General features: G+C 40.5%; 1 protein-coding gene across 1 annotated transcript; it reads right to left on the reverse strand.

The window, feature by feature from the left end:
* Positions 1–7,288: 7,288 nt before the first annotated feature.
* LOC125018138 (collagen alpha-2(IX) chain-like) lies at positions 7,289–11,952 on the reverse strand. The gene is made up of 6 exons (XM_047601852.1): positions 11,877–11,952; positions 10,678–10,790; positions 10,545–10,586; positions 10,437–10,463; positions 10,287–10,358; positions 7,289–7,411 (listed from the first exon to the last, which is right to left on the reverse strand). Exons 1-6 carry the CDS (start codon positions 11,950–11,952, stop codon positions 7,289–7,291), a joined length of 453 nt encoding a protein of 150 aa, XP_047457808.1.
* Between the last annotated feature and the right edge of the window lie 611 nt (positions 11,953–12,563).

Raw genomic sequence — 12,563 nt, forward strand, 5'->3', positions numbered from 1 at the left:
TGCTGTGATAAAGAGCACCTCTTCAGAGAAAACCATCGAAGAGCTAAGGTCTATCTTCAGCCTTTGGTCTACCACAACAACTTGTCAGTGATAACGGCCCACAGCTAGTGTCTGAAGAGTTCAAGACACTTATGGAAGAGAGCACATCAAGTCTGCGCCTTATCACCCAGCTACAAACGGGCTCGCTGAAAGATTTGCACAAACTATGAAGGAAGCTTTGAAGTCCTCTCAAAGCACACGGTCACTCTGTTGCCTCAGTGCATTTGTTGTCATATAGAAATACACCTCGTGCTACAACAAAGTTGTCCCCTGCTTCGTCTATGCTCAAGTGACAGCTCCGCACTCAATCTTAGGAGACCACAGAAGACTAAAGGGGTTGTTCATCTTCAAGAGAGAGCTCAAATGGCAAGATGAGCAAAAGCAAAGTGCTGAAGATTTACAGCTGGAGATAAGATCCTAGCCCAGAACTACACCAGTGGTGTTAAGTGGACACCTACAACAGTTGTGGCAAAAACAGGTCCTGTTTCGTACACAGTGGAAACCAGTGATCATCTTATCTGGCGAACACACGTCGATCAATTGCTTCACACTTATGGTTCCTGTGATGACTCATCTCAGGGACCATCTCTTGTTTCCAAGCTGGAGATCCATCAGGAGCAACATCAATTCAGGAACCTTCAGGAATGGACAGTGTTGCAGGCACACCTAGCCTGCTCAGGTGCTGATGCCTGGCATCACTCCCAGCCCAGGATTCATACTGTATTAAATGTAGTTTATTTGTAGCTTTGGAGGCGAGGCTCCCTGAATTGGAAGCACAGCTCCGCACCATGCAAAAACCAATAGATAGCCAGCGCCCTGTAGTCGGTGGCATAGCATAGCTCAGCTCCTGCTAGCTGTCCCCCTGCACCACCTGAGCAGTCGGGAAACTAGGGTGGCTGAGTGACGGTATGAAGGAGGCATAATCTTACTCAGCCCACGGTGCACTACCAACCTCTTCACGTTGCAAACAGATTTACCCCACTCGGCGACACACCCGCTGAGAAACCAACTCTGGTAATTTTCGACTCTATTTTGCGGAACGTGAAGTTAGAGAAACCAGCGACCACACTCTGGCCCCTGCATTCCAGGGGCCAGAGTGGGTGGCACCAAATCTTATCTCAAACTGCTGGCTAAGGCTAAGTATGGTACGATTGTTATTCACGTCGGCAGTAATGACCAACGGTTATGCCAAACCATGACAACCCAGAGTTCAGCCCAGGAGGCAGAGCTGCAGTCTTACATGCTTCTCTGCAGCATCTCTAGTACTGTCTCACACCCATAACTCCTCAAACTCCATAGATGTGCTGTCTCCATCCAGATCTTTTAAATTGAAAAATAACAATAGAGGGGTTATTCATATGAACCCTATACAAATCAACACAAATTCACTAGTACAACAGAACAATAAGAAAATTAAATGTGGTCTTTTAAATGTCAGATCTCTCTCGTCTAAATCTCTTTTAGTGACTGATCTCATAACTGATCACCAGATTTGACAGAAACGTGGCTGCAGGATCAGTTTTAATGAGTCCACGCCACCCAGTCATAGTAACTATCACATTCCATGAGACACAGGCCGAGGAGGAGGAGTGGCAGCAATCTTCCACTCTGATTTATGTATTAATCCTAGACCTAAGCAAAGATTTAATTCGTTTGAAAGCCTTACTCTTAGTCTTGCTCATCCAGACTGGAAAACACAAAAAACAATTCTCTTGGTTGTGGTATATTGCCCACCTGCTCCTTACTCTGAATTTTTAGCTGAATTCTCTGAGTTTCTGTGTGATTTAGTGCTTAGAACAGAAAAAGTCATTATAGTAGGTGATTTTAACATCCATGTTGATGTTGGCAGTGACAGTCTTAGCTCTTCATTTATGCCATTATTACACTCAGTTGGCTTTTCTTTTTTGTAAATGGTTCAACTCACTGTTTCAATCACACCCTAGATCTTGTACTAACATATGGCATAGAAACTGAAGGTCTAACAATATATTCTCATAACCCTCTTTTGTCTGATCATTTCCTTGTAATATTTAAATTTACTATAAGAGATTATACTGAAATTGGAAAGATGTTTTGTTATGGTAGGCACTTATCTGATGATGATGTAACTAGATATAAGGAATTAATTCCTTCCTCCTAATTCCTTATTACTCTTCATTAATAGAAGAAAACAAGAACAACCCCAGATTTCTTTTCAACACTTTAGCCAGGCTGACAGAGTCAGAGCTCTGTTGAGTCATCTTTTCCTTCAGCCCTCAGCAGTAATGACTTCATGAGCTTCTTCACTAATAAAATTGTTGCCATTAGAGATAAAATTCATAGCATCCTTCGAGCTGTCAAAGATGTAAGTACAGTGACATTAGAAACCTCTGTAGGACCTAGTCAGTACTTGGATACATTCGTTGTAATTGATCTTCCAGAGCTCACTTCAGTTATTACAGCATCTAAACCATTAATTTGTTTTCTAGACCCCATCCCGACTAAATCACTCAAGGAGGTTTTTCCATTAATTAATACCTCAATATTAAGTCAGATAAATTTACCCACCTTGACCCAGATGTTTTAGCCAATTTCCAACCTTTCTTTTATTTCTAAAATTTTGGAAAGGGTTGTTGCCGAACAGCTGTGTGATCATTTTAACAGGAACGGTTTGTTAGAAGAATTTCAGTCAGGTTTTAGAGCACATCAAAGTACAGAAACAGCTCTGATTAAAGTTACCAATGAGCTCCTCATGGCTTCAGATGATGGACTTGTCTCTGTACTTGTCCTGTTAGATCTCAGTGCTGCATTTGACAATACTGATCACAGTATTCTACTACAGAGACTTGAAAGTGTGATCAAGATTACAGGAATTGCATTAGACTGGTTTGAATCATATCTGTCAGACAGATTTCAGTTTGTCCATATTAACAATTCTTCTATATATACCAAAGTAAGCTATGGAGTTCTGTGCTAGGGCCAGTGTTATTCATATTATACATGCTTCCCTTAGGCAGTATTATTAGAAAGCATGTCATAAACTTCCATTGCTATGCAGATGATACCCAGCTATATTTATCCATGAAACCAGATGAAACTAATCAGCTGGTTAAAACTCAAAGCCTGCCTTAAAGACATAAAGTCTTGGATGACCTGTAATTTTCTACTTTTAAACTCAGACAAAACAGAAGTCATTGTATTTGACCCTAAACATGTCAGAGATTCATTATCTAATCACCTAGTTTCGTTGGATGGCATCACTATGGCCTCCAGTACTACTGTGAAAAACCTTGGTACTATATTTGACAAGGATATTTCCTTTAATTCTTACATAAAGCAGGTGACCAGGACTGCTTTCTTTCACCTGCGTAATATCATCAAAATTAGGAACAACCCTTCTCAGAGTGATGTGGAAAAACTAGCTCATGCATTTGTGTCTTCCAGGCTGGATTATTGTAATTCATTACTTTCTGGCTGTCCAAATAGCTCTTTAAAAAGCCTCCAATTGATTCAAAATGCTGCAGCAAGAGCACTGACAGGAATTAGAAAGAAAGATCATATTACCCTAGTTTCAGCTTCTCTTCATTGGCTCCCTATAAAATCTAGATTTGAATTTAAAATCCTCCTCCTTACATACAAGGCCTTGAAAGGCTCCATCATATATGAAAGACCTCATAGTACCATATTGTCCCAACAGATCACTACGATCTCCAAGTGCAGGTCTACTAGTGGTTCCTAGAGTTTCTAGGAAGAGAAAAAGAAGTAGAATGGGAGGTAGAGCCTTCAGCTATCAGGCTCCTCTCCTGTGGAACCAGCTCCCAGTTTGGATTCAGGAGGCAGACACCATCTCTACTTTTAAGGTCAGGCTTAAGACTTTCCTTTTTGAAAAAGCTTATAGTTAGGGCTGGACTTAACCATCCCTCACCTATGCTGCTATAGGCCTAGGCTGCAGGGGGATGATGCACTCTCCTCTCTCTTCTGTCTTCTGTCCTTAATATCTCATAATTTATTTTCTATTACTAACCACTGTGTCTCACTCTCTCCTCTCCCCCTCCATCGTCTTGTGAGAGTCTCTGGTCTGGAGTACTGAATATCTGACCTGTGGAGTTCTAAGCTACATCTGCTGCCGTGGCCTCATCAACCAACCCATTCTTCATGGCCTGGAGTGCTGTGGAGCTCCATAAACTACATTTGCCCCAGTCTTCATGTCCTCTTCCAGTTGTCCACTCCTACCAGATGAACAATTCACTAACCTGCCCATGATTCCTGTTATACTCACAAACTGTGACATAAGATCATCAGCTATGTGTTATATTATTAGATTCTACATGCTTCCTTCAGCTTGATATATGTATCTATGACAGAAGTTTGTTTATCTGTTTCTCCTGTTCTTCTTTTCTCTCTATCTTCTCTGTTTCTACCTGGCTGGCCTTTGGCAGATGGGTCCCTCCATATGAGCTGGCTTCTGCTCAAAGTTTCTTCCTGTTAAAAGGGAGTTTTTCCTTGCCACTGTCGCCCTCAGGCTTGCTCTGGAGGTTGCAGGCCGGTTTTTGTAAAGCGTCTTGAGACAATTTGTATTGTTATTGGCGCTATATAAATAAAACTGAATTGAACTGAATTGAATTCAGTCCTAACCAAGAGACATTTTGATTGACTTATCCACAGGTCGCACTTACCCCAGAAGAAACAGACGACGTCCTGACAGACTGTTATTGTAGTATAGCGACTAACCCATACAGTGGGGCAGAATAACCTCCAGGGTTCAGTCTCGATTGATGTAGTACCCTCTCTCTGTAGTTAAGGCAAAAGTTCTATAGCCATAACATCAGGGCAGGAATTTCATGAGGGCCCACAAGGGCCATGGCCCTGGTGCTTTCTCAATTTGGCCTTGTGACCTTGAAAAAAATAAATGCCTTAAGGCCACTGATGCCCTGCAGTTTTGTGGTTTTGTAGTCTGCCTCTTGACTGTCAACAGGTTTTAACACCACCAGCATCTATGAGAAAATATGTCTTTTGACAATGCTCTGAATTCTTATTGGACAACTCATCAGTGGTGGATCTGATTCGAGCCTGGCATGAACTGCTCTGATGGGCTATAATAATAGATTGACACGATCTATCATCAACCAACCAGGAGACTTAATCAGACGCATGCCTCACCCACTTGTGTCCGCATCTGTGAATTTTCACTGAAGAGAGAGGAAAAGTTTACTGAGGTAAGACTGTGTTATAAATTAACAAAGGAATAAGCTCCGCTCGTTGTGATAGGATTTTATCGCTTGGCTTAACGTGGCTTCAATTGAACAGGAATACTGTGTAGACCTGGGTTTTTCGTTCTGATGTTTATGATTTTGTCACTCAACGGTCTGACAGACTGTATCATCGTAGAAGCTTCAGCTCAACAATAAGTTTTGGTCTACTCCAATTGAGACTGATCTCTGAAGGGCAGAGATTTGTGTTCATTTTTTTCAATCAAACAAATCAAATGCATTACATTATCGATGATTAATGGAAGTGCATAGGTGAACGTCATGTTCGGGAAATTGCACTGATCGGGGAATACATATGCAACTGTGTTTATACAGCTTGTAACCTATAACGATATCCCACACTTTCTTAACGATCATGGCCGCAGCCTGCATCCGAGGAGATTTGGCTGCACATACAGCATCACAGTGATTTATTCCAATATTGGCAGCCTTTTTTAGGAGAAGGGGTTTGACTGGTCCATTCTTCAGGTCATCAACAAACTGCAATGTTATCTGCAATGTAAGCGATGACATATGAGGGAGAAAAAAGCAGGCGCGCAGCTCTCACAGCAGGAGGTCTGACCCGGGACCTCTGCCAATGGGAAAACGCACCAAAGGCAAGTCGACCCGGGATTTTCCAAGCAGTATAAGATAGGAATTTCAACATATAGGCCTAGGGCCTAAGTTTGTTACCAATAAATAAGCATTGCTTGTACTGTAGCGTTATGTCGTTACAACGTTGACCCACTTTTAACGGGCCGAGTACCGACTGTAGCCTGTAACAAATGCTAATTAGCTTGCTGTCAAGTTTTTCTTTTGTCAAGCTTTAAGGTACGGTCATGGATGTTACTGCTTGTTCCTGCTGTAATATGATACGTGACATGTGCTGGCTGTTCATAGCCACTTTTAATCTATGCAGTTAGCACTGCTTTGTTACTGCCAGTGTTGCAGTGTTGTGCAAATTTGCTTATAATTTAATATTTAAATATAATTTAATTTAAAGATCTTGAGACATGAGAGTGCTATTTTTTAAAAATAAAAGGTCAGAAAATTGTCATTGTAATCTATTTTAGTTCATTTTATTTCCTCAATAATTTTTCTTGATTGAGAAATTGGTCTGGGCTCTTATGGGTTAAACAGCAGCCTGCATGCTAGTAGACTATATGTTCCATTTACAATCAAACAGGATCAATTTTGATTAATCCAAAATCTGTGTAGTAGTACAGTCTGAAGATGCTCTTGCGTATTCGGTATCAATTGAACCAAAATTTATAGGAGGATATAGGCTTAATAAGCTTCACAGTTTTTGAAATGAGTGATGGATTGTTAAGGTTATATGTGTTCAATATTTTCTTATCTTCAGACATAATAGTGTAAGAGATGTTTCTTTACCTGCTTGATAGTTTCAACTGAAACTCCAATCTTCCTCAGAAGTGTCATTAGTCTTTAGTTTAGATTCATTATAGACGTGAACTGAAAATGTGAACCATTTTATTTTATGGCCTTGGTGCCCTGGCTTTTGGCCTATGTGCCCTCAAAAAATTCACAACACAAAAGTGGCCTTGTCCCTAAAATGACAAAATTCTAGGCCTGCATAACATGTTAATTAAAAGTTCATTATAGATTGTGTATTTGAAGCAGAGACTTTAAATGAGAATGCAGAGCTAGTAAGATGATTGACTTGTATTAAGGGAACATCAAAAGTAAAGGGGGAGGGATATGTTGTATATATGACAGCCTAAGTTATCCCACCAGGGATATGGTTATGCCCCTCTGCGTTATGTGTTGTGAAGTGATGTATTGAGTTTTCTGTCCTAAGTTGAAAAGCAATACAGGCAGTCGTGGAAATACTCCTGGTCTCCCAGAGTTTGTTATTTAGATTAAAATTTAAAATATTAAAATATTAGGAACACATGTCAGGTCAATTGTTTTGCAAAATGAACACAGTTGAATCAACATCTCTCTCACTTATTAGAAGCTAATGTTGAATGGTTTAAAGCAGGACTGTTATAATGGGTTCACTACTCTACCCAATGAAGTGGCGAGTCCAGTAAATACATAAATATTTGCTGGCGTACCTTTATCATCCCAGGAGTTCCTATGTCTCCATACAGACCCCTCCAGCCTTGGTTGCCCGTCTCTCCCTGACAAAAAATTAGAATCAAGCACAAATAATAATACACTGAAACTAAAACAAGGGCAGCTGGACTGGTAGAGTTTCAAGAAACCCATTTGGTTTAGTTTCATTTTTTTAATTTATTTATTTTTTTGTCGTGATGGTTAATTATTATTATTATTATTGTTGATAATAATAATAATAATAATAATAATAACCTTTAATTTTCCAGCAATGATGCTGTGATACTGCATTCAACTTTGTTGTTGAAGTCCCTGAAGGTTTCAATGTGGTGAAGAGTGTTGCCCACCAACAAAGACAGGATTGCCAGATGCTTATAAGATGTTATAAGTGACTGAGTTTATGCTGCTGACGATGGGTCTGAGTGGGGCTCCCTGCTGTTCCTACTGTTGTAGGTAGTTTATTATTTCATTTATCGTATTGGTTGGTACTCGTCTCAGTGTCTCGTATGTATCTTCAGGGATCTTCCCTTGTTGGTTGGTAGAATGGTGATGTTCTCTTTGCAGTGACCCTAGAGCCTTCCTTTCCTGGGTGATGATGTTGTTTGTGTTGGCAAGTTGTTTGGCTTCTGTGTAGTGAGTTTGTTGTTCTTTATGGTTCCGTGGGTGTGCTCTCTCTCCGACAGATTCTGGATCCGCTTCTCCTGGATGTTTAGCTGTGTGGTGTGGTCATCCTTTCTCCTCCATGTCAGTTCCTCAGATTTGTGTTTGTTGCCGTGTGGTGTTTGTAAAAAAAAACACATCACCATCCTACCAGCCGACAAGGGAAGATCCACAGTGTTGTTGAACACACCAAAGTGAACAACCTTCTCAGCAACAGCAACGAGACACTGAGACAAGACAACCAACACCTACAAAACCAGAACAATAAACTACCTACCTACAACAGTTCAAAAAGGAGAAGGCAATCGACATAGTCATTTACTTTACGACCGGGTGTTCCTGGGGGGAGACATCAGCACTAACCACTGAGCTGCTGTGCCGCTACGCCATGTATTTATGGACTACCCAAATTACACAAGAAGGAGCCCCTCTCAGACCCATTGTCAACAGCATAAACTTAGTCACTTATAGCATCGTTAAGTATCTTCATTCATCCTGTCTCTGTTTGTGGGCAACAATCCTCACCACACTAAAAACTCCAGGGACTTCATCAAGTCAGGAACATCACACTGGGTCCAGAACAAACCATTGTATCGTATCCTATGATGTAACCTCCCTGTTCACATGAATCCCCACCGGAGAAGCCACAAAAGTAGTACGGGAAAGGTTTCGAAAGGATGACACCTTGGCCAATAGAACCAACCTCACCCCAGACCAAGTCTGGGTGTTACTCATCCTGTGCCTGACTACCACCTATTTACAATTCTACAAGCAAGCATTCTACAAGCAAAAACACGGCCTTGCGATGGGGTAAAAACTGGTCCACTCCAAAGACACCCAGGCAACAGCAGTAATGTAGCATATGCTGTTCAGTGCAATGAGGAATGTACAGACTTGTACATTGGGGAAACCAAACAACCCATCCACAAACGCATGTACCAACACGGGAGAGCCAGCTCATCCGGAAGGGATTCAGCGGCCTACCTCCTCTTGAAGGATAAAGGACACTTCTTTGAAGGTAGCAACTTCCAAATCTTAGCCATAGTGGACAGGTGGTTTGAAAGAGAAGCAAAGGAAGCCATCTATGTGAGATTGGAAAACTAAGATGGACTGAAATATCATCTGCCATCAATATACAATGCAGTCTCGTTTACAGAAACAAGTCAAGCAAGTTTCTGATGGGTATACCTACAGTTTCCCATTTAAACCTCAAACTTCCCACCGGTCCTTTAGAACTGAAGAAGCTAGAACTGAGTGGCAAAACGTCTTCTCAAAACTACAAGTCCAGTTGCCTTATTGTACAAATGTAATCACAATGGCATAAAACAAATCTGGAGAAAGGTTTAAATTATGATGAGGCAAAATATTATAAAGTTTTATTTTGCATCCATTAGATTTGTTGTTTGGGTGTGCATTGATAGATTAATCCAAAAGGTGTTTAAAAAGACAACTGGAATTGTAGAGTTTAAAGAAGACGTTTCGCTGCTCATCTAAGTAGCTTCTTCATTTCTTGCTCTACTCAGATGAGCAGTGAAAAACATCTTCTTTAAACTCTACAAGTCCAGTTGTCTTTTTAAACGCCTTTTGGATTACCATGACTTGAGAACCTTCACAGACCTGTAGATAGATAAAAACAAACACATTAAAGTCCACATGTTGCCAAGGATGTGACGACAACACTGTAAGACGCAGACTGCTGAACTAGAGGAAACTAGTGTCCCTGTAATGTACATAAGCTTTTTAGTGTCCCCTGGAAACATTTGAGTTGTCTCAAAAGTGTCCGTAGATGAGGTGTGACTCTAGATTTATTTCAGTTTTCTGTTTTTTGCAGGATTTTTCCAAATTAAGATTGGAACACAAATGGGACACATCAATGAATCCTAAATAATAAAATGTGTCAATAACTTTTACATAATTCAAAAATCAAACTCGTTCAGAGAGTAAAAAATAAACGTGTCAGAAGATTCTTAAAATATAAAATATTGTGAGATCTTTGTCCTTTTCTTTGTCCTATGTTTGTGTAATTGGTGATCTGTGAGATACACTGGGCCCAGTGATTCAAATTATAAAGATGCAAAGTACAAGTTTTATTTTGCATTTGTTTGCATTTGTTGCTGTTACTTCTCTAGCGTTTGTTATACTTCAACTCTTCAAGAGGTTGGGTTTTAATTTAGTTCAGTTTTCTCTTGTGCAGATTCATTTATTGAACTTAAATATATAAAAGCGCCACATAGATAATGTGTTCTGCAATGATGTGTCTGTTGATGCTCTATCTGAGACCTTTTGACCCAGCTGTCCCATGACTCCCTGAGTTCCTGGTTCTCCGTTCGGACCCGTCACACCTGGACAACCCTGAAACACAAGCAGCTTGTTGACGTTTCCTGTTCTAAACACTAGTGTCTAATCTTTACGTTAAATAATCCATAGTACCTTAAGTCCTCTGGGTCCCCTGCAGCCCTGCAAATACCAACACCATTCAGAGAGGCCTAGATGTTAAAATATGAACATGTTTGTTGTTCACCAGGAGGTCTGAGCTACCTTCTCTCCCTTTGCTCCCACGATGTGTTCTGTTATATCAACCTGAAGAGTTAAAAAGAAAGTTTTACTTTTTAAATCTGATCATGGAAACAGTGGGGATTTGAAAAGTTTAAGGAGAGGTGAAACTCCTCACCATCAGTTCCTTCTTCCGTTTAACCGGAGGAAACATCGGGGGAGGAACAGAGGGAGGGATGAAGGCTTCACATTTCCTAGCCAACCACTTGTTTCCTCGACTGGATGTGAATCCTGAAGAAACACAAGAGCAACGAGTGGCAGTCAGTGACATCTGGTGGTGGAGTTGTAGATTACAACCAATAAAATAATTCCAGGGTAGAGGAGTCAGAGATGGACTGTTAAAATGGAGACCAGATAAAATGATAGGATCAGAGGCGTGTTTACACCAGAGCATCAAATCATTTTGGAACTTTAGAGAGGGCTGAGGGAGAGGAAAAGAAAGAGGAGAAGAAGATGAGACTGGTAGAACAAGAGGGGGAACGGGATGAGGGAGAAAGAGGAAATGAGGTAGTGGAAGAAGGTGATGATGGAAAAAGTAAGAAGGAGAAATAAGAAGGAAGAAGAAAGTGAAGACAGGAAGAAGGAGGAAGAGGAAAAAGGGAAGAAAAGGTATATATAAAAGTAGTAGTATATTCTCCTTCATGTTTACCTCTATGTTAGGCCTATGTATTAAAAACTATAGCGTGTTGCATTTATGAAATGAAACAACTGCTACAGAGAAAACGAAATTTTAGTCATGCATACATAACATATCCATGGTTGGCTTAACTCCAGCCGAAAAGTTCAATAAATAGCGGGCTGGACCTGCTGGCAGTTGTGATGTATTTTGAGCGACAAAAAATTTAACACATTTCATTTTAATGTTACAAGATCACCATCAATTCAAATTTAGAATTATATTTAAAAAACTAAACGAACTAAAATAAAATACATTTGAATTAAAAACTCGATGTACTGTAGGAGTTCATTGTTTTTGGTTGATGTTACAACCATGAGTGTTTACTCAACTGTCGCTCAGTTGTTGTGTAGCTTTTGCTCGTTCACTATTGAGTGTATAGTTGCCGAGGCAGTTAGCGTGAAAAAATGAACGACTTTAATCAGTGTCCTTGCTCCGCACCACTCGTCACACAAAAGAGCCTCTGAGCCGCGGGTTGCCAACCCCTGAAGATGACCACGTCTTAGTGTTGTTGTTTGTCTCTTAAAGAGGTAAATGTGGGAAAGAGGTCTAACTCCACCAGTTTTTGGCCACCAAGAAGTGAGTCATTCAATGTCCAGCTGAATTATATTCGGTTCAGTTAGTTGTGTTTTTATACTCACTAGTTGTAATGGAGGAATCTGCTGGTTGGAAACCGCAGAGCAGAGCACTCCATCCCAGTACCAGCTGAGTCAGCATCTCTTCTTATTTTTTCAACAAGAACAAAGATGAGATCAAGTTTAACTTTAGACTCTCATGAAATCAGCAGCAGGAGGATAGAGAATGTATTCCCTACAGTTTTTTCTTTCACATTTAGAACATTGAGCTTTCATTCCATTTATTCTTTCATCAAAGAAGCCTCTGCAGTATTTATCTTGATTCTTTTTGTCTTCCAGTGAAAATACTTTCATTCTGCTTCAGATAAAGGAAGAGATGATCTCACAGACATCTAGCACAGCTTTTCCATCAAGAGCACGAGTTTACCCCTTACAATAGTATTCACACCAAACATACTAAGTAAAGATGTATGTCATGGTTTTATAAAACATAAAATATCTGGATTATTTAGATGCTGGTGATCATCAATGCATGTTATTTAGTTCATGTTCGAGGAATGAGAGCAGGTCTTACCTCACCGTTGTTCCCTGGCTCTGCGGTGCTCAGCTATGCTGCTTTAGGGCATTGTCTAGGAACTGGAGCTCATTCTGCTAAGCTTGCACACTCCAGTCCAACTTATCTCAACAAATGGTGGAAATGCAACGCAGCCCCTGGCAGTGTTCAGCTGGGATAATCAGATAATTACTGAAGGG

Source organism: Mugil cephalus, chromosome 12, assembly GCF_022458985.1.
Source record: "Mugil cephalus isolate CIBA_MC_2020 chromosome 12, CIBA_Mcephalus_1.1, whole genome shotgun sequence".
Taxonomy (NCBI): Eukaryota; Metazoa; Chordata; class Actinopteri; order Mugiliformes; family Mugilidae; genus Mugil; species Mugil cephalus.

Coding starts and splice junctions, on each gene's coding strand:
- LOC125018138 (XM_047601852.1), bottom strand. CDS start 11,952: ATGCTGACTCAGCTGGTACTGGGATGGAGTGCTCTGCTCTGCGGTTTC. Junction 10,587..10,677: donor AACGGAAGAAGGAACTGATG/GTGAGGAGTTTC, acceptor TTAACTCTTCAG/GTTGATATAACAGAACACAT. Junction 10,464..10,544: donor TGGGAGCAAAGGGAGAGAAG/GTAGCTCAGACC, acceptor TGGTATTTGCAG/GGCTGCAGGGGACCCAGAGG.